This window comes from Aspergillus welwitschiae (assembly GCF_003344945.1).
Source record: "Aspergillus welwitschiae strain CBS 139.54b unplaced genomic scaffold BDQ94scaffold_40, whole genome shotgun sequence".
Lineage (NCBI taxonomy): Eukaryota > Fungi > Ascomycota > Eurotiomycetes > Eurotiales > Aspergillaceae > Aspergillus > Aspergillus welwitschiae.
Genome location: NW_020798734.1, coordinates 145,973 through 168,964, shown reverse-complemented (window position 1 = coordinate 168,964; position 22,992 = coordinate 145,973). Strand labels below are relative to the sequence as shown.

Below are 22,992 nucleotides of genomic sequence, written 5' to 3'. Positions count from 1 at the left end.
CATGCTTGGTAAGAGGTTCCGACAACTGAGTAATCCTCCATCAACATGAGCCAACATGAGTCACCCTGAGTCGGCCTTAATAAAACCAACGACCTGAATAGAACTCTAGAGAATTAGAACAATTACACACATAACAACAAGCAATTAATTCTGAATTTTATGCCTCTATGTGCATTATGTAGCCTATCACGCACCAACATTACAAAGTTGACACATCAACAACACAAGACAACAAGCCAACAGCTGTGCTCGCAACACCTTCAAGTACGTCCTTGTCTAACCTCACATCATCCAATTGTCAGATTTGCAACCCTGTTTTCCAAGTCGTTCGCACGCGTAACGCCGTCGACCGTTTGATGGCCCCGGCCCCCAACCTGAGCACCACACTCGGGACACGTCGAGACTTGCATCGCACCTCCACACTCGCCGATCGTAAAGGGGTGTCCGTTTGGACAATAGTACCAATGTCCGGTGCCTCTGAATTCGCGGTTCATGGCCGTAATTACCGCCATGCGTTCTTCGTTGGAGACGGCGCTATAGAAAGTCGAGCCTCTCAGCATGGCCTTGGCGCTCTCAATCTCTTCCGATAACCCCTGAGTTTGGCCTGGATACTGCTTACAAAGTTGCTCGGCAGCATCCAGGGCATCCCGTCCTTCAACCAACCGACTCTCCGCATCCGCTATCTCTTTTATGTGTGATCGCTGCAGCGCGCACAGTTGTGCAAGGAAGACGTACCCCTCGACTTGATGGGCGACTCGATGCAGCTCGCTGGCAAGCTGAATCAGGCCGTGGCAGTCATCCATATTTTTCTGAAGATTGACGAATAGTTCGCACCGGGTCGCCAGTGGAGTTGCGGCGTTGTAAAGCGAGAGAAAGTCGCCGAGCAGTGCAATGTCCAGTCGGATGAGAAGCGCGCTCGCCAGCAAAACACCCTTCGTTTGCAGCACACTTTCGTTGAACTTGAACGTCCCTTGGGCCTCTTTCACTCGCCGTGCATGCTCCACCAGGTACTGGACGCGACTGAACGGTTGCTCTTCCACTTGGACCCGGGAATAGTACTTCACCATGCGTTTCCTCAGTCGGACCAGTTCATCCCAGCGACTGATTTTGTTCTTTTTCATGAGATCCCCCAAGTGTTTGATTTGTTGGCTACCGGAGCCTTCGATCCGTATGGCTTCGCCAATTTGGAACATTGCCGAGGACCCAGCCGAATTCTTGGCTTCAGGTAGCCCGATAATCAGCTTTGGCAGTTCCTGAGCCATGGGCACATATTCATTGTTAAGATACAGAATAAACTTCTTTGTGGCCTCATCCAACATGGCCCGACGTACCAGCCGACCGTACCGAGAAATATCCCGTAAAGATCCTCGGCAGGTGGCACATCTTTTGACGTCCTCGACGGAAAATGGCTTTGATGACGCGGTGATCGCAACCGGCTTACCGTCTGCATCCAGCTCGTATTGTTCTTTCATGTCCATCTGGCCATCCATACTCTCCATAGTCAAGAAATGTCCGCATCGAGGAAAGATGCAGGGGTTTTCGTTGAGATCTATCTCATGATAGGCCTCACCGAGGATAAAGTCAACAACGCGGTCTTTGACCTCCGGGGCAGCACATATCTGACAGAACGAAGATTGGGGGCATATCTCGCCACAAATAGAGGGACATTGGTGGCCACAAGCCAGAAGTTTCTCGCAGCGCTTGGAACAAGGAACGTTGTCACAAGGAGCCGCACAGGGCAGCGTACATGCACCGTGAGGGCACGACGATGGACATCGTGTCTCGGCACAGGGGACGCAGGGCTCACAGCATTTGTTGGGGCACTGGGAGTGGCCACAATGAACATCGCAGGGGGACTCACATGGCGGACAGGGCTCCGGCTCGTGACAGATTCGAGTACAGCTATGTGCACATGCCGAGTATTTGCGACCGCACGGCTGTTCGCACCGCCCGTGGGTGGTGACTTGGACCTTATCCTCTGCCTCATACCGAGTGCACTGCCAGCATTTGCGTCGGCAAGGGTGCCCGCAGGCAAGAATGGCTCCACACACCGCTGGACAATTGAACGTGTAAATCCCGACATCGACATGACAGGGCACTGTCACCGTGTGATTGCACCTTCGCACCTGCTTCGCCACGGGCATTGGACACTTGACCTCTGAAAGATCCTGCGCCTGCCAACATGGAAGCTCCGCCGCAGCATGTCCACAGGGAAGGTGCCGGTTGGCGTCGAAGACGGTCACCTGGCATCGCTGAGGACACTTATCGCCACAGTGCTTCGGGCAAGCATGATCGCATCCCTTCAAAGGTCGTGGACAGGGTTCCTGGCAATAGACTGCATTGTGAAGCAGTGTCGAATGGCATTTCTGCTTACAGGCATGACCGCATTTCAATCGGTTGACACAACGCTGATTGCAACCGCCCTCTGGAGAAAATTGCACGAAGTGGTCCGGCTCCGAAACTGCAATAGGGGAATCTGGATGGCGTGGACATTGCAATTTGAGCTGAGCTCCAAAGTTGTCTTTGCTCTTCAAGATTTCCACGACTTGCCGCCACATCGGCACATCCATGGACGTAGCAGCGTTACCTATGATATACATGCCGTGCTTTGCGCGGGACAGCAGGACGTTGATACGGTTTGAGGTTCGCAGAAACCCGCAGCGTCTCTGGGCATTGCTTCTGACCAACGATATCACCACAACCTTGGCTTCCTCACCCTGGAAGTTATCAATGGTGGCTGCACGAACGGTCTGTAGTGCAGTTGACTGAGACACCGGAGCATGTGTATCTGCGTCTGATTCATTCAACCCCGCTGCCTCCAGATCGTCCTGGTCACGATCGCCGAGGACGATGGAAAACGACTCGCTGAGCCGGCGTCGGAGCCGATGGAGTTGTCCCAGGTAAGGGGTCAATACAGCAATTTCCCCCGCCCTATAGCAGCCTTGTCGGATCAAGTGAGCGACTAGTGCGGTGGTCATCTCAACCTCAAACGCGTTCCAGTGTGAGGTGTTCACGGCATCTGTACTGGAATTGCCGGCTTCGGGGTGTTGATGATCAAACCAGAACAGCCTCTGGCGCATCCCGCATACCTCCGGGTATTCCAAAACCGATGGAGCATCTTCTAAGCGAGGGTACAAGGTGTCCCTGACCAGCTGTGCGATAGAGGGATGCATTCTGCGCTGCGTTTCCAACGTGCTAAACGGCATTCGCACCCCTGACCCGTCCTCGCCAGGATCCACCAGTCGCTCAAACAACGATTGATCCAGAGAATACTGCTCACCACCTCGGTAGTTCTCCCGAGAAAGATTGTAGTCTTGGATCTGCGGGCGGAGTTGCTGGTGGTCCCCAATGAGAATGGCGTGCTCGACGGAAGGCAGAAGGGCTGTTAGGAGATGAGCCTCCAATACTTCTCCAGCCTCTTCGCACAGCACAACCTTGGACTGAAGGCGACGAAGCATTTTGAGGTTCCGAGCGAGGCCACTGGTCGTAACCCCGATAACCTGTGCCTGCCGGAGACATCGCAGATCAACCTCGTGTCGAACATCATTCATCTCTTCCTTGCTCCTTCGTTGTTCCTGGACCAGTATCTTAGCTTTGTCGTGCTTCTGACGTCTATTCTCCGTGAGCCAGTGTTCGTAGACCATTTGCCGTTCTCTGACACTCATGTGTTCAAGATTTATATTTTCAAGGACACCGATAGATCGGGGCTTCTCCGTCGACTCGAATCCTCTGTTTATCCACTGGTGGAATGCGTTATTACCCTTCTTTGACTTGGGCCTTATCCATCCCTGCTCATCGGTGCTGAAAAGCTGGCGATAGTGCTTGGGGTTGTAGCGCTCAAGAAACCACTTCAAGTTCCCCTCAGACCCTTCGAAATGTAATCGTAGGCCATCAAATTCCCTTTGGCACTCCTCGAGCTGGACATGGAGGTGATAGATCGAACTCTTCTCGACTTTGGTCTGCGGAGGCTTGTGGACTAGTTTGTTCAAGGTATGTTGCTCCACACGTTCCGACTTGCAGCGCGATCCAATTCGAACAATCTGTGTGGTAATCTTCCTTTCTAGCAGCTCTTCTAGGAGCTGGTCGAGGGCATGATTTGTATAACAGACACAGATGATTGGGCCAATATTGGCTTTGGCTTTGGCCGCATTGGCTAGTAGCACCTTGATGAGGGCAACTCCGGTATAACTCTTCCCTGTGCCGGGAGGGCCCTGGATAAGCCCTATTTGGTGTTGGAGGGTGTTTATAAGGCCGACGGCTTGAGCTGGGTCCAAGATGGACTTATCTTTGAACGTCTCCATGTCAAAAGCCTGGCCGGGACGGAGATGCAGCTCGGTCGCGTCAGTCATCAAGCAGCTAAGATCGAATTTGAATCCGGGCTTGAGAGCATACGCCGGCGGATGCACTTCTGTCACTTGGTCCCAATTCTCGGAGGACGCTGGAGCTAACAGATTCGCAAACGGCAGGTCTTCACTGCGCTTCATCTTCTGAAGCGCGCGTAATGTTGGGGCAAAAGCTGGTAGCAGAATGCCGGGAAACTCCACCAGGGTGACCGGTGAGACGGTGCCACGCGGACGATAACGATCCAGAACAAACTGCACATGATGGTTTGTAGGGTCGATGAATTCCAATGCGACTGTTGCGACATCCTTCTCCTTCCAGAGAGAAGGGGGGTCCTTGGGCTTGGGGGTGCCAGGCGGCAACCTGGGCGGCTCAGCCACCGTACAGAAGAGAACGTCTCCTCCACGCTGATCAAATAGGCATACAAGGGCACCACTCTGTAGGCGCTTAGATTGGTTCCACCATTCCTCACGCTGTTTGACACCCAGCCCCTGCACCTGCGCCAGCTGACGGAACCGGATCACAAATTGCAGCCCCGCGTGTCGATCAAAAGACAAGGAAGCTACTTTGACGTTCGAATATGCGTAGGTCCGGAGTTGGTTACTACGTCCTGGGTGCGCTGTAGTTGTGGGGTGAAGCTGATTGTGGATGGCGTCTCTCAACTGCCCGACCGTGTCTTCACGGAGCAATCGGAAGTTGCGATCCAGGAGTCCAGCGACACCGCCGATATGCCACTGTCGAGGGTCCTTCACGGGCAGATATTCGGTATGAGGGGATAGAATCTCTTCAGACGTGGGCAGGATCTGAATGTCGCAGATGTCTGCCGAATCATTATCGTGGCGTCCTCCCGGCGGAGTACGGTGGACGATGAATGATGAGGGTAGCTTGTCGCCTTGGGCGGCTGGCTGTTCAGAGGAGGCTACGCTCGGGAGTGCAGCGCCAATACTGAGTCGATGCAGGATCCGTTGCATGTAGACCTTGACCTTGAACAGGGCGCTCTGCATGTGCAAGTCTTCATACTCTTTCACGATGGACTGGAACCTGTTGGCCAACAGCTTGAGGCCCTCATGGATGTATGCCTCTGAATTCAGCTCAAGTATGTGCCAGAAAGTCACAAGCGACATTTCGAGGTAGTCGATCTGAGTCTCCTTGACCTGGTGCTTGTCGGATGATAGGATGTCTGCCAGGAAGCCTAGCAGGTCCAGTGCCCGTCTGCCCGCCACACCGTAGAGAAACGCATAAATCGTTCCAACAGCCTGTTCGAGGACCAGGGAGTCCCGCACACCAGGGTGAGTTACGATGCTTAGAAAAGGCAACACCTGCTGCGTGAAGATGGCCGACTTCTGTGTAGGCGACCGGGTTGTCAGGATGTTTTCGTCAATCAACTCCTTCATACGCTTCAAGCCGCCTTCCCCAGCCAGGGCGCGGATTACTTCTTGCTGCACCCCGACATCTTGATCGATCAGGCGTTGTGCTTCCTGCAGAAAGGTCCCCAGCCGATGGCCCAAGGGATAGTCCCGGTTGGGGTCCCACAGGTGTCGTCTCCAGGCGCGAAAGTCGCTCTCGCTGGGAGCTGGTGGCTCGGCTCTCTTCGTCTTTTGGTGAGGCGCATGCCGGTTGTTGTCGCGGGGAATATCGTGCGAAAACTTGCAGGGTCGAAACCTGCATTTTCCATCTCGAGCGAAATTGCGACAGATCCTGGAGCCGGTAAGTCAGTGATTGATCTGTATAGATTGTCTGCGAGTGACTTGCACTCACTTCTGGTTGGCCATAACGGTGTATATGCAAATCTGTATCTCTCTTTTCGTTTTAGATGAACAAAACAGGGATCTTTCAGAACCAGGAAATAGGCCAAATAGATGAACGAGTAGATGTCAAGTGCAGAATATGCAAAGGGAGATATCCGGATGCAGTCTGGGAGTTACCACGGAGGTGAGGAGATGGCGAGGTTCAATAACACAAAAGAGTAACACAACTGAACAAAACCGGAAGGAAGATAGAAAACAAGTACTAATAAGTGAGAGTTCTGGATGGTAAAAGTAGCAGAGCTTTCGACTGCCACTAGCTGCCTCAGCCTTGCGCAGCAGGAGAGACGATGAGGGGAAAGAGAGGGAAAGCGCCTTGTGGGCGCGTCGCTGCGGTGGTTAAGTAGACCTGAGCAACACCATTGGCCCACGTCAGTCAGTGAAGCCAACAGATAGTAAATCACACAATGCTTTTGTGTGGCTGTTGGGGTAGCTCGATTGGCATTCACTGACTAGTGCACCTAGCGAGTGTCTCGCTGTAGAGCTGAAGGGGCAGTGCTGAGCCACTCCCACGAGGCTCCCATGTATGTTGATGTCATTTCTAGTTGGCGCCCTTTTCTATCAGTCAGGAAAGATAAGTGCATTTCATGTGACAAAGTGTCTTGTATTGGCGGCTAAGATCATTTTAAAGATATTACACCTCTGACGGGGCCCTTGCGTGTATCAGGGCCAACCGTCGGAAATCCCTTCCTGCAGCCACTCGGAATCGCTGGAAACAGACTTTCCGAATCCTTCTTCCCTTCACTTCCAGCTCACTTTCACGCCCTGTCCGCAAAGCAGTGAAACCATTCAATGAAGATATCACTGAAAAGACACATAATCGCCCGAATCAGACAGATTAGAGAAGTCCAATCCATAGAGATATACAGCACTACTTCTTCTTCCCACCCAGCCCGATTCCCTGCGTGATGGTCCCCAGTCCCAGACCTTCGAGAAGCTTGTCCACCCCCAAGCCACCCAGGAGCCCCTGAAGAAGATTTCCCAGACCCAGACCGTTCAGAAGTTTGCCCACAAGCCCGAGAACGCCACTGAGCAAGAGACCGACGGCCGCGATGATCTGGAACAAAGGCTCCGACAACAGCGCCCAGAGCGGGTTGATCTCTTTCTTCGCATGGGGCATGTCGGCAATCAGACTCTTACCCCGTTCGATCGTCTCTGTCACTAGCTTGGTCAAGTCCTTCAGTAGTTCGGCTAGATGATGCTCCTGTGGGGTGGCTTCTTGGGAGGCACTGCGGGCTTTGGCATTGGCAGCAATGTGACCATCTGGATCCAAGGCTCGCAGGGCTCCCTTACACTCCTGCAAAATGGCGCCAGCCTCTTCGATTAGCGGTTTCACCTCCTTGACCAGTGCCTCTTCATCCAGCTCATCCTTGGGTGTACTATTGGCCTTTTCAATATGCTATTTGGATTCAGCATTAGCAAGATGATTCACCTACAAGATGCTCATGGATGGAAAAGAGTGCCTACCTGAGTGATCATGCGACACATGGGTTCCAAGGAATCTAAAGCCTGCTGAATAATGGAGCACATCTTTTTGGCCAGCTCATTTTCCTCTTCCTGTTGAGCCAGCTTCTCGCGCTCCTCGGGGGACATTTCCGGTTCCTCGGGCTCTGGCTCTGGAGGCAAATTCTCCAGCAGGGTACATTCCCCGATCTTATTGCCGGCACTGTCCACGACATAGCCATCCTTATCAATCGTTCGACCGATGAGGTTCGACAGTTCTCCCTGGGTGAGCTTGCCAATGAGATTACCATCTTCATCGCGGACCTCTCCCTCCCGATTAACTTTACGGCCAGCCATGGGACTGACCGGTTCCTCGGGGGCAGTCCATGGCTCAGCCCGGCCGATGCAATTCCCAGCCGAGTCAAGGACCTCCCCATCATCGTCCACGGCGCGCCCAGCTAGGCGTCGAGCGTCTCCTTCGACTAGACGACCGACCGGTGTGCCGTTCGGATCGACAACCTGTCCCTCCTTATTCACCGTCAAGCCATCCAGGCCGCTGAAAGGGCCCTCTGGCCGCTCTCGCTCGGCATCGGGAATGAGCTCGGCTTGGCCGACAACGTGGCCTGCAGCATCCCAAACCTGGCCCTGCTCATCCACGGACTTGCCGGCCAGCTTTCGAGGATTGCCTGTCACCAACCGTCCAAAAACCACTCCGTTTGTATCCACGACGTTGCCCATCTTGTTTACCACCTTGCCGGCTAATACAGACAGATCGGGTGCCTCCACCTCCTCAGCGGGGGGTTCACATGGTGCAGCTCGCCCCAAGACGGTCCCATGCTGGTCCACAATCTCTCCGTCCTCGTCGACATCATATCCCTGGAGCTTCTCGGGATCCCCTTCTATCACGCGACCCACGATGTTCCCGTCGCCATCCTCCACCCAGCCAGACCCATTCACCATCAGGTCCATGCATCCCTGGAATGGCCGGCTGAGGTCTTTCCGCTCATTCTCGGGGATCAGGTCCACCTGTCCAATGACCTCCCCATTGTCGCCCCAGATGAGACCATCCGACGCAATGGTTCGGCCGGCAAGGTGCTTGGGATCACCCTCAACGACTTTGCCCAGAGGAACTTGGTCCGGCCCGATCACGAGGCCAAGCTTGGTGGGCTTGAGCCCTTCCAGAGAACTGAGATCCGGCTTCTTCTCCTCCACCGCCTCTTCTGCAACTTCTTCTGGCTCCTGCCAGGGCTCTGCACGGCCCAGCAGGTTTCCATGTCGATCGAGAATATCGCCGTCCTCATCAACCGCGCGACCCGCGAGCTTTTTGGCATCCCCTTCAACTACCTGTCCAACGCGTTGACCGTTGTCATCTAGCACCCACCCCTCCTTGTCAACATACAGATCCTTCATTCCTTCGAAAATGCTGGTTTCTTCCGTCTCCGGCAGAACAGGCTGTACCTTGCCAATAACATTTCCGCGGTGATCCCAGAACTGGCCCTTATCGTCCAGCTCAAACCCTCCTCGAAAGAGCCTCTTCGCATCGCCTTCGACCAGCTCCCCAACTAGGTTGCCGTGAGCATCCAGAATACTGCCGAACTTGGTACATTTTAGGCCTTCGAGAGTCGATATATCTGGCAATTGCGGCTTCTCCGCCAGTTCTTCGGCCTTGGGAAGTTCATCAATCTTTTCAGTCACGACTTCAACACGTCCAATCAAGTCTCCATCCTCGTCCAGAATCTCTCCATCATCATCAACAATCTGACCAACAAGGTCAGCTGGATCGCCTTCAACAACCTTCCCGATGGTTTTTCCCTCTGCATTGACAATGTTCCCGCCTTCACCAACCGAGAGGCCTTTCAGGTCCCCGAGGCCCATTGCCGCTTCCTTCACTTCCGATATATCTGGCTTTGGTACGGCATCTCCAAGACCTGCTTCTTTCTCAGGCTCTACCATTCCCTCGGTGGGCTCTTGCACACCTTCTTCGGCCTTCTGTTGGACTTGATCCACCATTCCAGTGGGGACCTGATCCTTCATGGATTGAATGCCCTTGCCAACCTGGCCCAGTTGCACGGCCGCTGCCTTACCCTTGTCCACTAGCCCCGCAGTGGACGAAGAACCTGCCGCAGTGTCTGGCGGCATGGCTTCTCTCTGTTCGAGAGGCCCACGTTGCTGCTCCGGCTCTTCCTCCTCCTCCTCTTCCTCCATGTCCTCTCCTTCCATGTCCTCTCCCTCCAGTCCTTCTTCTGCTTCTTCTTTTGCTTCTTCTCCTGCCCGGCCTGCTTTATCCTCCACCTGCCCAACCTGTTCTTCTAGACCCGCTTCAGGTGTTTTTCCAGCACTAACATCTCCCACTTTCTCAGTCTCCCCTTGTTCTTCGGGTTTCTCAGCTATTGAACGATTAGACACCCATTGCCAAACCTAGTGTATGGCTGACTCACCTAAGGTAGGCTTTTCCACTTTCTCTTTCTTATCTAGCTTCGCAAGCTTTGGAGGGGCCTTCTTGCGTACAGCAGACGGTTTCTTGAGAGTCTCTCCTTTTCCCAGCGACTCCAACTGCCTTACATCCTCATGGGTAGCTGCCATTGTGGGATTCGCGTCAGTGGCTGCGCCAACGCCGTACAGATGTAGATTCCAGAAGTTTTTCTCGGTGTCTTTGATCTTTCTGGTCGGAGAAAATAGATAATATGATAGAAACTGTAGTGGTTAGATAGACTGGTGTTCAAACTCACTACAGAACTGCGGAGCACCTTGAGTAACTATATATCACCTATCTTCATTGACTGATCGTCGATCTGTTTGTAGAGATCGATCAGATCCACATCAGCACGATCACTCAGACGTCATTCCGATCTGATCACCAGGTACCGAGAAATACGAGGCTGTGCCCTCAAAAAGTCTCCTGAAAGCTATGATCTCCGCCACGTTTAGGATTTCTGGGTGAGGGGCGCTTGCAAACCGTGGGATGGTGAGGAAACAAATCGGCTACCACTGCCTGATCGTCTTTACCGCTGGAGACGCCAAAACCTTCCCCGCACTTATAGAACTACTTGGTTCCCCATTCCCGTATATAACTTCCCTTACTGTCGGCAAGGGCCGCATGACGTATCTAGGTGGATAACCATTCTCATTATTCCCATGCATTCTGAGCCCATGAATCATTTGGTCGGTCTGTACACGGGGGTTAGCCTGGTTAAAGTTTCGCCTTAATGCGTACTATGGCTCGGTTCACTATCCCAGCTGCTCCTCGCGATGGGCGACGAACTTTGAACCCAGTGCCGCGGTATGAGTGGGCGGGATGGGGTCTAGTCAACTAAGTAAAGTTCGGTTGAAGGACATTGTCAAAGTTGCGACAGTGGTAATATCATCTAGTGTACGAGCTATCGACGATGGAGAATCTTGGATGTGGTTTAGGCAGCTGCGATCTGACGCCTAATAGCTCTAGTTATCCATGCATTGGTTATCTATGCAACCTGTCCGTGGATCAGCTCCATGACACATCGGGATTTCAGTGAATTTAACTCTGGTTATGGACGATATTCGATCTCCTCATCACAATATTGAGTGGATCGTTAGAAGTCTACCGGTCTACGCTTGTAACTTGAAAGAATGGTGTCCCTTGGTGGTACATGCCATGACGCTGCCATATACATGCTGTGAACATTAGGCTCGGTGCGATAAGTGTAATATCAACAGGATTAATCTTCGTCAATATATCATCTACAAATAGCCCCCTGCATTCCCTAGGATCTGCGCGGAATTAGTACTTTGCATACTCGCATATTCGAAGGGTAGGGCACTAAGATGGACGAGCACTGAGGAGAACTCACAGCAATGCTAGCGTAAGATCACCATGAATCTTCGCCTTCAATTCGACCTCAACATCCAGATTCAATTCCAACCGTAACTTAAGCCCGGTATCCTCTTCCTCCGACGGTTGGGTCATCTCCTGTCCAGCCGGATCTCTCTTCGCTAGGTCTCCCCGGGCTCTTTGCCTCGTTTGTTCCCTTGCCAGGATTGATTCTTCATCGGTGGCGGGAGAGGGTGAACGCGATGCTTGGCGTCGCACTGGCTGTAGTGCGGTCGAAGTATTGGGATGAACACGATCGTCGAGCACATTCCCTCTCTTTCTCCGAGTTCGTTGCTGCTCCCGTGTTCTTACTGGCAGAGCTGGTGATGGCTGGGGATTTGCGGGTTGGGCCATATTGGCTTGGGAGTCGCTAGTCGCTGGTCCTTCGCCGCTGTTTCTGTCGATAGGTCGCAACTAACGGTGTTTCTTGTCGTCGTCGGTAGTATTTCCGGATTCCTTGAGATGTTAGAACTGCGATAAAGGGTAATATTGAGGAGGGACAGACGAGAAGGAATAGGTTTTAATGTATAGAACGATCACGGAGGCGAACTTCGCAAAGAATGTACGCGCCGAGTCCAGAACGTACAGTCGAAGCGCCGACACCGATGACCGCACAGTGGGTCATGGCTACCAAAGAACCATTGTCTAAGCCCTATTGAATGCATTGAATAATGCCATCATCACGGGTTGACCCGGTAAATAAAGGAAATCCGAATGCGCGTCCACTCTAGGGGTCATCCGGAACCCTGGAACACAAGAAGGGGGAACCCCGGATGGCATCGTATCGCCCCTTGGGATTGGACCATGACATCAGTTCATATTCGCCTCACACCTAACAGATGGATATTCTCTTTCGCCATTCGTGACCTCCATTCTGTATGGTAAACGACCACTGTTTATTCTATATAACCATTAATCTACCCATCGCACCACACAACATATTCTGTCGATCGTATCTACAGTCCATTACTTAGCCAATGGCAGACGCTGTAGAACAGAGTCCAACCATCGACGCACAAAAGAACGTGCCTTCCAGTTCAAACCCCGATCGGGTGCGAAAGCCGCCAAAGCTCCAGCGACGAGGTGGTCCATCAGACGCATCAAAATCGGTGGATCCTGCCCCAGAACCTGAACAACCGCCTGCAGAAGCGGCAAAAGCGGGTGAAGCAGCAGTAGCAGAAGCGCCAGAAGAAACTGAGACTATGGACCCGTCCCCAGACACTGAAGAAACACAAATTGACCGGGATACCCGATCCACATCTTGGAGTGAAGGAGAACAGCCACAACTCCAACCAGAACAGCAGCCACTGCAACGGCAGCGATCCGTCATATCCGTGACTGAGAGTGTATCCTCTCCGTCATCATCCACCCCTGCCAGTGCAGACGCATATTATCGACAGACCCGTCGACGCGGCCAGCGAGGAGATATGAGACGCCAGCAACGTGAACAGCAACAGGCGCTGGCGCTGCCCGCTTTAGGCAATGTAGGGGATGTGCCAGGGAACCTCACCCAAGGTGTTGGCGACTTGGCCCAGAACACCGCCGGCAGAGCTGTCGGCACGCTCGGCAACACGGCCGGAAAGGCGCTGGGCCGAAGCATTATGGGGGGTAGAAATGACACTCAAGTCCAGCAGCAGGGACAACAGGAAGTTGGGAAGAAGAAGGATGAACAGCTGCGCCTGCGTCTAGATTTGAATTTGGACGTTGAGGTACAGCTCAAGGCTAAGATCCATGGTGATCTTACGCTCCAGCTCCTGTATGTTGCTTTCCATTCCCTTTGTTCTCTTCGTCTTCTTCCCGGTTGGAGTGCGAGTTCGTTTATGCCAGTTTGAAATCTGCTGACTGAGAGACTTGCAGTAACTGAAACGGGTGCAGTCCGGTCCTTCTGGATGTCAAGGACTGTGTATCATGGACCACGTACATTTTGGAATTTTGGTGGCCACTTGCTATGTATCAATCCTTTTTTTGAGGGGGACTTCAGGGGTGAATTGGGTAGTAGAAGCTTGGCGCAGGAATGAAGGCGTTGCCTGTATCTTGAGTAGTATCTGTGCTTCTCCGTTAAACTCGTCCAATTCGCAGAAGCGTAAGATGAGTAGTAAGTAACAATTCATACATCATGACTACCATAGGCTTTCAAAGCGCACATGGGAACATGCCACTGGACCAAGTTCCGGCTCGCCCCAGCAGTGCTGTATGTTCCGGCGTAGAACTGGACATAGGACCTGAGAAACAAGGCCAACTTCCGTATCACCTGATCGCGAGTAAATGGGATACACGCGTGTCATTCCTTCTCGTTTCCTTCATTCCTTCCTCCAACTCTTCACATGCCCCCTCCATTGACGAGTTGTGCTCTACAATTCGAATGACTCCTTTCCTCAAATCCGGTAAAACCTCTTTTCTAAGTCTCCAGCCAGGTGTTATGTACCAAGTGGTCTATTAACATTATGTTCATTAAGACTAAGTACTAGTGAATGACAGGAATAATGATTCTATATACAGCTCCTGACCTTTCTCACTCGAGACCTTTCTCCAATTGCTTGCTCATTGACATGTCGTTTTCCCTCAACAAAGAGACTGAGTACTAGATGAGCTGTACCCAAAGTAGCCACGGCGCGACTCCCGTCTGGCACCTGGCCACCGAGGAGTAGGAGGTAGTAAGGGTTCATTGATCTGCTCAACCGTAACACGCTCTTTGAAGAACCCACTGGAACCGCTGGAGGACAAGGAGGAACGAGCGACGTAGCTTTCGCTCTGGTATTTGCCCAGCCAGAGCATCTGCTCGTGCTCTCGGAGGTAACGGTGACTGGAAAAGCTCTTGAGCACGTTCGCCCGACCTTGCATACCAAACTGGCGACGTTGTTCCACCTTCTCGTACATACGCTGGGAGATCTGTTCCACCTCTTCGGGCGATGGGCGCAAGCCCAGAGACGGGGGCACGTAGCCCTCCTCATCACCCGCGAACTTGCTCCACTCTCCAAGGAGTGCCATGACCCGTATCTGCGCCGATGCAAGGGAAAATGCATCGTTGGGGGGAACGACTTCACTGAACTTCTTGCCCGTGTCGCGGTTCATGACAACACAGAATGAGGCACCGACATCTGTACATACCACGGGAACACCCGTCAGTGCAGCCTCTCCCATCGCCAATGGAAGACCTTCAGATGTGGAGGAGTTCATGAATAGCCACTATAATTAAGATTAGTACTAATCGAATAAGGTGCTACAGGGTGACAGGGAAACACCTACCCCATCTTGAAGGACAACGGATGGGTTACCCAACCCCTTGAGGACAACATGGTCTCGAAGCGACTTGGAAGCAATGATCTCCTGACATTCCGATGCGTACCCAGGAGCTCGTTCCATATCACCGTAAATGTGAAGGCGGTAGTCTTTGAAGCCCCACTGGTTAACGATCAGGTCTGTAGCCATGATGGCTGTCTTGATGTCTTTTACATAACTATCATGTGGGTTAGTTGACAATCAAACAAACGGAGCATAATAAAAACACCACATACCGAATATGCGACAACATGACTACGGTGGGTGTTTCGGTCTTGATCTTCTCAATAGGCTTATACTTCTCCATGTTGGTGATACCGTTCACCACCGGATCAATCTTACGCTGGAAGGCGCGACGGTGTTCTAAAACACCTTCACATGTGCCCAGTTCGACTTCCCAGCCGGGATTGAAATACTCGGCGCAGGGCAGCACAACGTCCGCATGGTGCTCGATGAGAATACAGGCGAGGTGACCCAAAGAGATGAGCGTCGAATTCACGAACGTCGAGTCGAAGGAAACAGCGGCCGACAGGAATGTAGTCATCTCTCGGAAGCTGACACAGTGATCCCAGACGTGGAGGGCACATTTGCGCTTGACCTTACACATCACGCCGTACGTGGCGCCGGTGAAGTGATGCGACACCTGGAAAACGTCGGGAATCCGTTCGGGAACAGGGATTGAGAAAATGAAAAGGTCTAGAACGCAACGTCAGTATGGTCATAATGGTTGGATCGGGAGGTAACTAACAGCGATGCCACATATCCAGGGCCGTATCCAGTTGCTGCAGGGTCGGGTACTCGCAGTTCCACCACTCCGACACAGGGATTGTGTCTTCCATATCCTCGGTCAACCATAATTCTCGCCAGGCCTCCTTCACCGTGTCACTCATCCACACATCATTCCAGTTCCGAGTCGATTCGAAGTATGTGTTGAGATCCACCAAAGCCTTGGTGGCTTCCTCGATGAGTGCCCGGGATTTGTTCATAGATCGCGCACAACGAACAAGGCTGGTTAGGATAGGTAGGAAGTTGCGTTCGATATCCGCAACCCTCGTATCATAAGACTTTTGCACCACTTCTGAGTCAAGTGTGTTCTGAAACATGCCATGGGTGGGATTCATGAAGTCCAAACCCCACTGGGGCAGCACGGCCAGCGACTGGACGTTTCTTTCGATCTGGAACCGAGGCACACCATAGTCATTCGCTGCTTCAGCCACAATGTGCCAACGGATCCCCTTAAGGTCATTGACCATATCGCGTCGACAAGCTGACACACCACCGGGCTCATTAGGCCAAGTACCGGTATCCATAGCGAGGACGTGTAGCTCCGTGTCGCTGTCCTGTAGCTGGGTGGAGAGTGTGCGAGTGTTGATACGCGAATCACCTCCTTGCCCGAAGCTTGAGAGGTCACTGATCTTGAAAGCTAACGGTGTCCAAGAGCTGACCTCAGGGTCAATGTCCACCCGAGCGAGAACTGTATCAGCTTGAGCGTCCAGATAATCGGCCGCAGCTTCCAGCTGACCCAGGTTTCGTCTTCTCCAGTATGGCTTGAGCACACGGTCGGACCGTAGCATAGTCTCGTCAAGCCATCGCGCCGTAATTGCATCAAACTCCTTACTTCCTTTCCATGACTTCCAGAGATGAGTACGGGCACGAGAGGTGGGAATTGGATACCGTTTGACATTCCAGCCCAGCAAACGCGATAGGAAGTTCACCTTAGTAGAAGAAAAGGAGAAGAGGGGATTGTCGTCCAAGAAGCTGCACTTGGTGGGCTTTTGTAATACCTTGAACCAGTCCTCATGGATCATCGCAGGGGTGGTGACAGATTCACCGTTCAATGTTGTTGCGATGACCGGATGGAATTTATGGTCATAAGTCCACTTAGCCTTATGGGTATCATCTCCTTGAATGAAGGTTGCATCCGTGACACGAGGATAAGGAATCCATTTATCCAGTCTCTCCGGTCGGTTTGGAGGAGGCATACACCAGGCCACCTGGATCTTGATATGTGGGAGGACATAGTCGGCGCGCAACAGCTCGTCTTCAAATTTGGCCCCTTTGCGGTACCAAAAGTTGAACTCCAGTCGATTCACACCACGCATGGCTGATCCTGAGGTCATATAACCGCGCTTGTCATAATGGACTATCTGGCCGCTCAGTTCGCCCTGAGTACATTGTCGCTGTGTAGGCAACTTCGGCCGCCCACCCCTGTTATCTTGTGGGTACTCATATGTGAACTCATTAAGCAGAGTCTCACCGCGGTATTCCTGGCGTCTTGAGAGGACAAGCTTGTCAGTGTAGGTGTTGATAGCCATGAGTTGTTTGTAATCACTTGGTTCATGCTCGTGACGTCCTGAGTATTGGTAGAGCTGGACTGTGCCATCTGATTCGTTTCGGAAGAAACCGGTCGAGATACCACTCAGACTCTCTACGATAACCCGGTCCTGGTGGACTACCGTCTTCCAATCCTTCATGTTCCGGTAGAGTGTGGAGACCTTCTCCCGTCCATGTAACAAGACCAAGGGGATGATGAGACGTTGCAGACATTTGCAAGTTACCCAGACTCCGTTCAGGATCAAGTTAATGGGCCAGGCAAACACCAAGGGTTGTCCGCGAAGCATTGAGTCTAACTCTCTTTGATATTCCGGGTCCGCTACCAACGAGATGACAAGGAACTTGAGGCACGCATTCCAGATATGCACTATCCGAGCAAATGAAAGCCGGAGCGCTTCAGAGAATCCGATAGTTGGCGTGTGTTCATTGAGTGCAAGCAAATCACGAATGGGCTTGTCGTACTTAGTGTTCATGAAGTCCGGTCGGTCTTGATTTTGGCGATGTGTTTCTTGGGCGGCAGCAAATGAGATCACGCTAGCTGTCAGCTTAAATCCCAAATTCCACCGAGCAAGAAATTCTTCGAGATATAGCGTGTCATTTGCTCTGGAGATGAGCCAGTCATTCTGTTCAGGAGTGACACGGCATGGTTGTCCACAGGTCCGGCGCAGGAGCAACTTTCTCGCAGCTTTAGGAAGAAAGTCCCATTCCTGATCGCAATCCATCCCAAAAAGGATGTGGCGCAATAGTACTTGCTGTCCGTGGTTGAGAACTCTAGTGCGCTCGGTTGAGCTGCCTTCCAGCTGACGCTTGACGCCCTCGGGTAAGGTTACATCCTCGCCCTGCCGGTCGTTCACGATCAGAAGCTCTGCCATCAGGGCATGATCATGGGAAAGGCCCAGTTTGAACTCTGCAGTGGCTTGGACGACCGCTTCCGCGATTGTCTGACAGTTGCGACGGATGTCTGATGCCCAGTCGTATCCCACGAGATCAGGGCCAATAACAATGAAAACGTGAACGTGATCTCCTGTCCGTCGGCTGATGGCACGGATCTTCTGTTCCGGTTGGATAAGGTGTGCGGCTGAGACTAGTTCAACGGTTATCTCCCCGGTTTGCCAGAGTTCTGCAACGCGTTCAAGAAGGTCTTTTGCGTCATGGAAAGCGGCTTGGACAATCTCTGATTTATGAAGATGGCGATCAGATCGCAATATTTGCATAACTTCAACACCAGGATGCTGCGCGGGATCAAGTTTGTAGCGGAACTCTTCGGAGAGCATGAGAACATTTTCGAACATTTGGGACATGGTTGTCTGGGAGAGATCAGGATGTGGCTCGAGAGTGCTGACACCGTAGAGCACTGATTTATCTCGTGCCCCATAGCGCGGAGATCCGTCATCTGATCGCTTGAAGGATGGCAGCCCAATGTCGGCCCTGAAAATAGTGTAGATCGCAGTTCCCCAGGTGCCAGTGGCAAGGCCAATAACACTGCTCCACTGGAAAGCGGGAAGTACTTCGTGGAGGATAATTCCTACAACCAATCCGGCAATGGAACCAACAGCGAGGCCACCAGCAACATGAGGCCCTGTGAAGATCCGGTTATACTGATACCAGAGCAATCCAGTATAGCAGCCAACATAGCACAAATACATGATGGTGGAGCTCATGGACCCCTCGAAAGTCCACATAACCGCCATCGTGATGGCTGCACCCCAAATATGCAAGAAGAAGAATTTCATGAGGTTCTTCCAGTAAAGGCTCCGTCGAGCCTTAGCATCATTTAGGGTTACCTGGCGAAGGCTGGCAAGCGAGGTGACAGGCTGAGGAGTTGCTTTCGTGACAAGGGTCCAGAGTGGCTGCGAAACGGCGTCAAGGATGACTGCACCCAGAAGATAATATCCGAGAGCAAAGCCGACCGTGAGACGGTACTTGGCGCTGTTCGCTGCAGACAGACCGACGATTGATTCGCCTGTCAGCAATGCCGACCATTTATCGGACAGAGCGACGACAAAGTATAAGATTCCACACCAGACATCAGACCCGGTGTGGCGCCAGTGAAGAAACGCGTTGTGCATCTTCAGACCCTTTTGCATCTCCGCCATGGTATCCACCGCCGCTTTTAGTTGCAAGTTCCATGTTGGGCTGTACGCCAAAGGCATCTTTGTTCTCGAGTAGCGGCAGTACCATCCAAGCAGGAAGGTTGTGGATGAATAGCCTTCGGCCATTTTCGCGATGAACGGGTCTGTCGTCTTCTTGCTCCAAAACCATTTCTTGTTTTCTTTCTGGACGCTCGACAGGAGGGCCCGGCGAGCATCTGCACCAACGTCTTTCACCTTCTCGGTGGAAGATCCGCGGTAGTCCGACGCAGAAGATTGCATGTACCAATTGACGATTTCCGTGTCCGTGACGCAAGGAATATTCAGATACCAGCTATTCCACCGAGCCATGACCCGCCGAGCCCCTAGAAGTAGGCACGCGAGGAACAGGCCTAGGATGCACAGGTAGATGACCGAGTCGCGATGTACCCACAGGGTGACTATTGGTGAAATGAAGAGGATCGGAATGCAACACATGACTGTTGTTCGTCCCTAGTATTATGGTCAGTTACTCTGCACAAAAACGGAAGTAGTGGGATGCGGTGCGGAGGAGTCACAGGCGAAGATCAACTTACCGATTGGAATTGGTATCCTGGCAGCTGGTAGACCGACAAGGCTGACAAGGTCATGAGGTACGTCGACAGCATAAAGAAGTAAAGGAAAAACAGGATGCCGGCTGCAAACCCTTTGACCACGCCAACAACGATCAGCGCGATAATGCCACCGACGAAGGCCACTGCCAACCCAGCAATAAAGCGGGTCAGGATGAACATGCTCATAGCTGGGAACGCCATCGCGTACAAGTAATAGCTTCCACCGGAACTGATCCAGCTACCAAAACCACCACAGACGAGAAGGGCGATCATCAACGCAGTAGTGGCGAGTGTTTTGTCAATGTCACTCATATAAGTGGTCAAATAAAGGCCTCGACCGATCGTTGTCAGCAAGGTGACATCAATGAGTGCAGGGACTGCAAAGATTCCCAGGAATGTCAATCGGTAGTGCCACGCTGCAGTGTCCTTCTCACCCTCTGGGTCCAAATCGACGTTCATGGAGGCATACGCTGTGGGCAACTCGGTGAAAATTTCCTCTCGTTGAGGTGGCTGGTGCTCGTGATAATATGCGCGGTACCAACGCCAGATGATCTTACCCAAGCGTTTCGGCGTCATATCAAAGTACATATCTGTGCGGGCACCACAGGCATACATCTCAGCAAAACACGCTGCTTGCACCGGCTCGAGGTTCGGTAGGGGGTTGCGGTCAAGGACTTCAAGGTAGATCTCGTTCAAAGCAAGTCGACGGAAGGCGCAGAAAATGCTCAGAGCTAGAAGATCCGCTCCAGCGTCGATAGTGCCCTTCTGAAGAATGGACTCGACAACTGTGGCTAGTTGGTCGAGAATTTCTGCCTCTCCGTTCATAAGAAGAACTGGCAACCGAGCATCGATCTCGAGGAACAGCGCTTCGGCAGCCGAAGCATCGGGACACCAACAGCCCTGTTCCCTGAACCATGCCAGGCGGGAGGATACCAGCTCTGCTGCGGAGATCTCTCCGTCGAGATACTCACTTGAGCACTGAGCACGGAGTTGTGCGAGAGTTGGGGCTTCCAGGAGTTGATATTCGGCACAGGCGCGTAGCTTGGCAGACATTTTCATGGGGTCCTCATGGCCTGACAAGGCCAGTCGTCGCAGCCAGGCCAGAGTTTCTGCCGGAGTAAGCTGTTCGATATCATCCACCATGCGCTTAGGCAAGCCCCACGTTTGCGATAACGTCTGGTTCTCTGCGGCCAAGGCCATCTCTGCCAGGAAGCAACGAGAGCGGCTAAACCCTCTGTTGGCCAGATAAGTGTGGAGAATGGTTCCGGTGCGGTCCTGCGTCTTTCCCGACAAATAAATGTTAAGCACGCCCATGCTGGAATCGAGATCGTGCAGACCCCAAATCTGGCTTCCCAGCCGAGTGCGGAAGCCCGAATGCAAGCCGACGTAAATTCGAAGACGGTCATTGTCGTCGCCTCTGCAAACCGTGAGGAGGTCAACCAAGTCTTTGATTGACTGCATTTCCGACGCAAGATATGTGTGTGAGCTCTGGGCCTTCAGCAACGTGCGCAATGGCTCGGTAATTTGACGAAGATCTTCTGCATTGAGACGTTGGAGCAAATCGAGGTCCCTAACTTGTCTTTGGCCTTCGACGAGGTCCGTGACATCCTTGGATGTGCAATCCAGACCGATCTGAAAGCATGCGAGTCCGGTATAGCTTGCTCCAGCAGGGGAAACGGAAAGGGTATCAGTTTGTGAACTTTCGGTTCTTCCAGACCATTCGAGCCCCTCGATCACCGTACCAGCACTATCAGACAATCGAGTTTTTACTGGGGGTGACAGGGCAAGCTTTGCTCTCAGGTCAGGGACAAAGGACTCTAGCGATTCGTACATTTCGTCATATCCGCACGGCGTTTGGCGGATCTGTCGGAGATGGTCAGCTTCCAATCCGGTCTCCTGTACCAAAATCACATAAGGGCGCTTGCCTTGTCGTTCAGCCTCCAAACATCATGCGCTTCCAGAACTTCGCCGCGCTTCAGCCACATCATAGCCCCCAGGGGCTCCTGTGTCACTGTTTGTGTGACAGCAACATCTGCATTAATTAACGCAGACTGGGGCGCGATCCAACACAAGGCACTGTTGTAGTTGCACCACTTGAAGCTGCGTCCGAGAACGTGGTGAGAGAGCTCGACGTCATCGTCAATCGTATCCCACAGGGCAATAGCCGAGTCGCCAACAGCTTTCTGGGATGCCACGGCCCGCATGGCAGTACGCATCTCGGCCATCTGGAAATAATTGCGCCTGTCTCCATTTTGCAGAATCGTGCCATTTCGGTAAACCACGCCACGGATTTGCTGCATGTTAATAGCCCGACCTTGCTCCTCGCTGAGGTAGGCCGGTGGCGCCAATTCCAGCCATACGGCTAGGCCAAGGTGGTTCATGTACTTGACCAATTCATTCAGGATCACGGGTTGAAAATGCGCATGGCAGTCGGCCAAAAGTACTCCGTGAAAAGGCGATGCGCTGCTTTGGCCGCGCTTGAGAGTAGTGGACATCGTCTGGACCACTGTTTCCAGGGCTTGGAGGGCTTCATCATTGTTGCGACAAGCATCAGAGCGCACTAGACTTCGAACGTCAAGGCGAGCAAGAATGTGCGATGACGTGCAGTGGCCGGTGAGCGCTTCCCAAACCCCGGTTTGGAGGGGATCTACGACGAGAATATCCCAATGCGAGAGCAGATGGCCTTCGGCAGGTGTCGGAGGATTGGAAAACCCGCCGAGAAAAACACCAAAAGATTTAAGCTCCTTCGCGGGCGGTTTCTCCGACGCAAGGGGGGCATTGTTTGTTTTGAGTTGGTCCAAATAACGGGCAATGGCCGTTGGGACCTCGGAGAGTTGATGCCGCCTCTGAACTCCCACCGCAAAAGCCAATAATCAGCGCATTCCTCACGGCGATAAAAATGATGGAGGACAGCACGACATACCTGCCAGACTCTGTAGATCTTCCGAGCTATGAAGCTCAAAACGAACACGGCACCAAGTACAATAGTTGTTAATAAACATGCTGCTATCACCTAAACGTTGCGACTGTCAGAAAAACGACAGGAGACAAGGGATTTGTTTTGTTTTCCCAGGGGAGAGGAATCCAAAGTACCTTATCCCACCACGTCGTGGTCATTCGATGCCATCCCACGGCATCCAAACCCAGGTATTCCAGTCCCATGGTGACAGGCAGCTTGTCGAAAACCCGGCACCGCTGCTTGACCCGACTGTGGACGGGGTACCTAAGTGGTTATTATGATCTAGGGCGATAAGAATCGC

General features: G+C 52.5%; 5 protein-coding genes across 5 annotated transcripts; 1 reads left to right on the top strand and 4 right to left on the bottom strand.

Annotated features, from left to right (window-relative positions):
• Positions 1-127: 127 nt before the first annotated feature.
• On the bottom strand, positions 128-6,113 carry BDQ94DRAFT_183073 (putative NF-X1 finger and helicase domain protein; the record flags this gene model as incomplete). Its single annotated transcript, XM_026774319.1, has 10 exons — positions 128-4,903; positions 4,946-4,979; positions 5,013-5,161; positions 5,201-5,225; positions 5,265-5,339; positions 5,370-5,420; positions 5,457-5,533; positions 5,567-5,738; positions 5,775-6,039; positions 6,100-6,113. 10 exons carry the CDS (start codon positions 6,111-6,113, stop codon positions 288-290), a joined length of 5,478 nt encoding a protein of 1,825 aa, XP_026622027.1. The 3' UTR covers positions 128-287.
• A 653-nt stretch (positions 6,114-6,766) lies between these two features.
• Positions 6,767-10,172, bottom strand: BDQ94DRAFT_183071 (DUF3659 domain-containing protein; the record flags this gene model as incomplete). The annotated part of the gene is made up of 4 exons (XM_026774318.1): positions 6,767-6,890; positions 7,022-7,545; positions 7,614-9,976; positions 10,028-10,172. 4 exons carry the CDS (start codon positions 10,170-10,172, stop codon positions 6,767-6,769), a joined length of 3,156 nt encoding a protein of 1,051 aa, XP_026622026.1.
• A 1,240-nt stretch (positions 10,173-11,412) lies between these two features.
• On the bottom strand, positions 11,413-11,790 carry BDQ94DRAFT_174255 (uncharacterized protein; the record flags this gene model as incomplete). The annotated part of the gene is made up of 1 exon (XM_026772308.1): positions 11,413-11,790. The coding sequence occupies one exon, from the start codon at positions 11,788-11,790 to the stop codon at positions 11,413-11,415; it is 378 nt and encodes a 125-aa protein (XP_026622025.1).
• A 623-nt stretch (positions 11,791-12,413) lies between these two features.
• BDQ94DRAFT_174254 (uncharacterized protein) lies at positions 12,414-13,268 on the top strand (the record flags this gene model as incomplete). The annotated part of the gene is made up of 1 exon (XM_026772307.1): positions 12,414-13,268. One exon carries the CDS (start codon positions 12,414-12,416, stop codon positions 13,266-13,268), a length of 855 nt encoding a protein of 284 aa, XP_026622024.1.
• A 614-nt stretch (positions 13,269-13,882) lies between these two features.
• Positions 13,883-22,894, bottom strand: BDQ94DRAFT_183069 (glycosyltransferase family 4 protein; the record flags this gene model as incomplete). The annotated part of the gene is made up of 8 exons (XM_026774317.1): positions 13,883-14,622; positions 14,683-14,893; positions 14,952-15,411; positions 15,464-19,631; positions 19,715-21,628; positions 21,679-22,583; positions 22,656-22,758; positions 22,826-22,894. 8 exons carry the CDS (start codon positions 22,892-22,894, stop codon positions 13,999-14,001), a joined length of 8,454 nt encoding a protein of 2,817 aa, XP_026622023.1. The 3' UTR covers positions 13,883-13,998.
• Between the last annotated feature and the right edge of the window lie 98 nt (positions 22,895-22,992).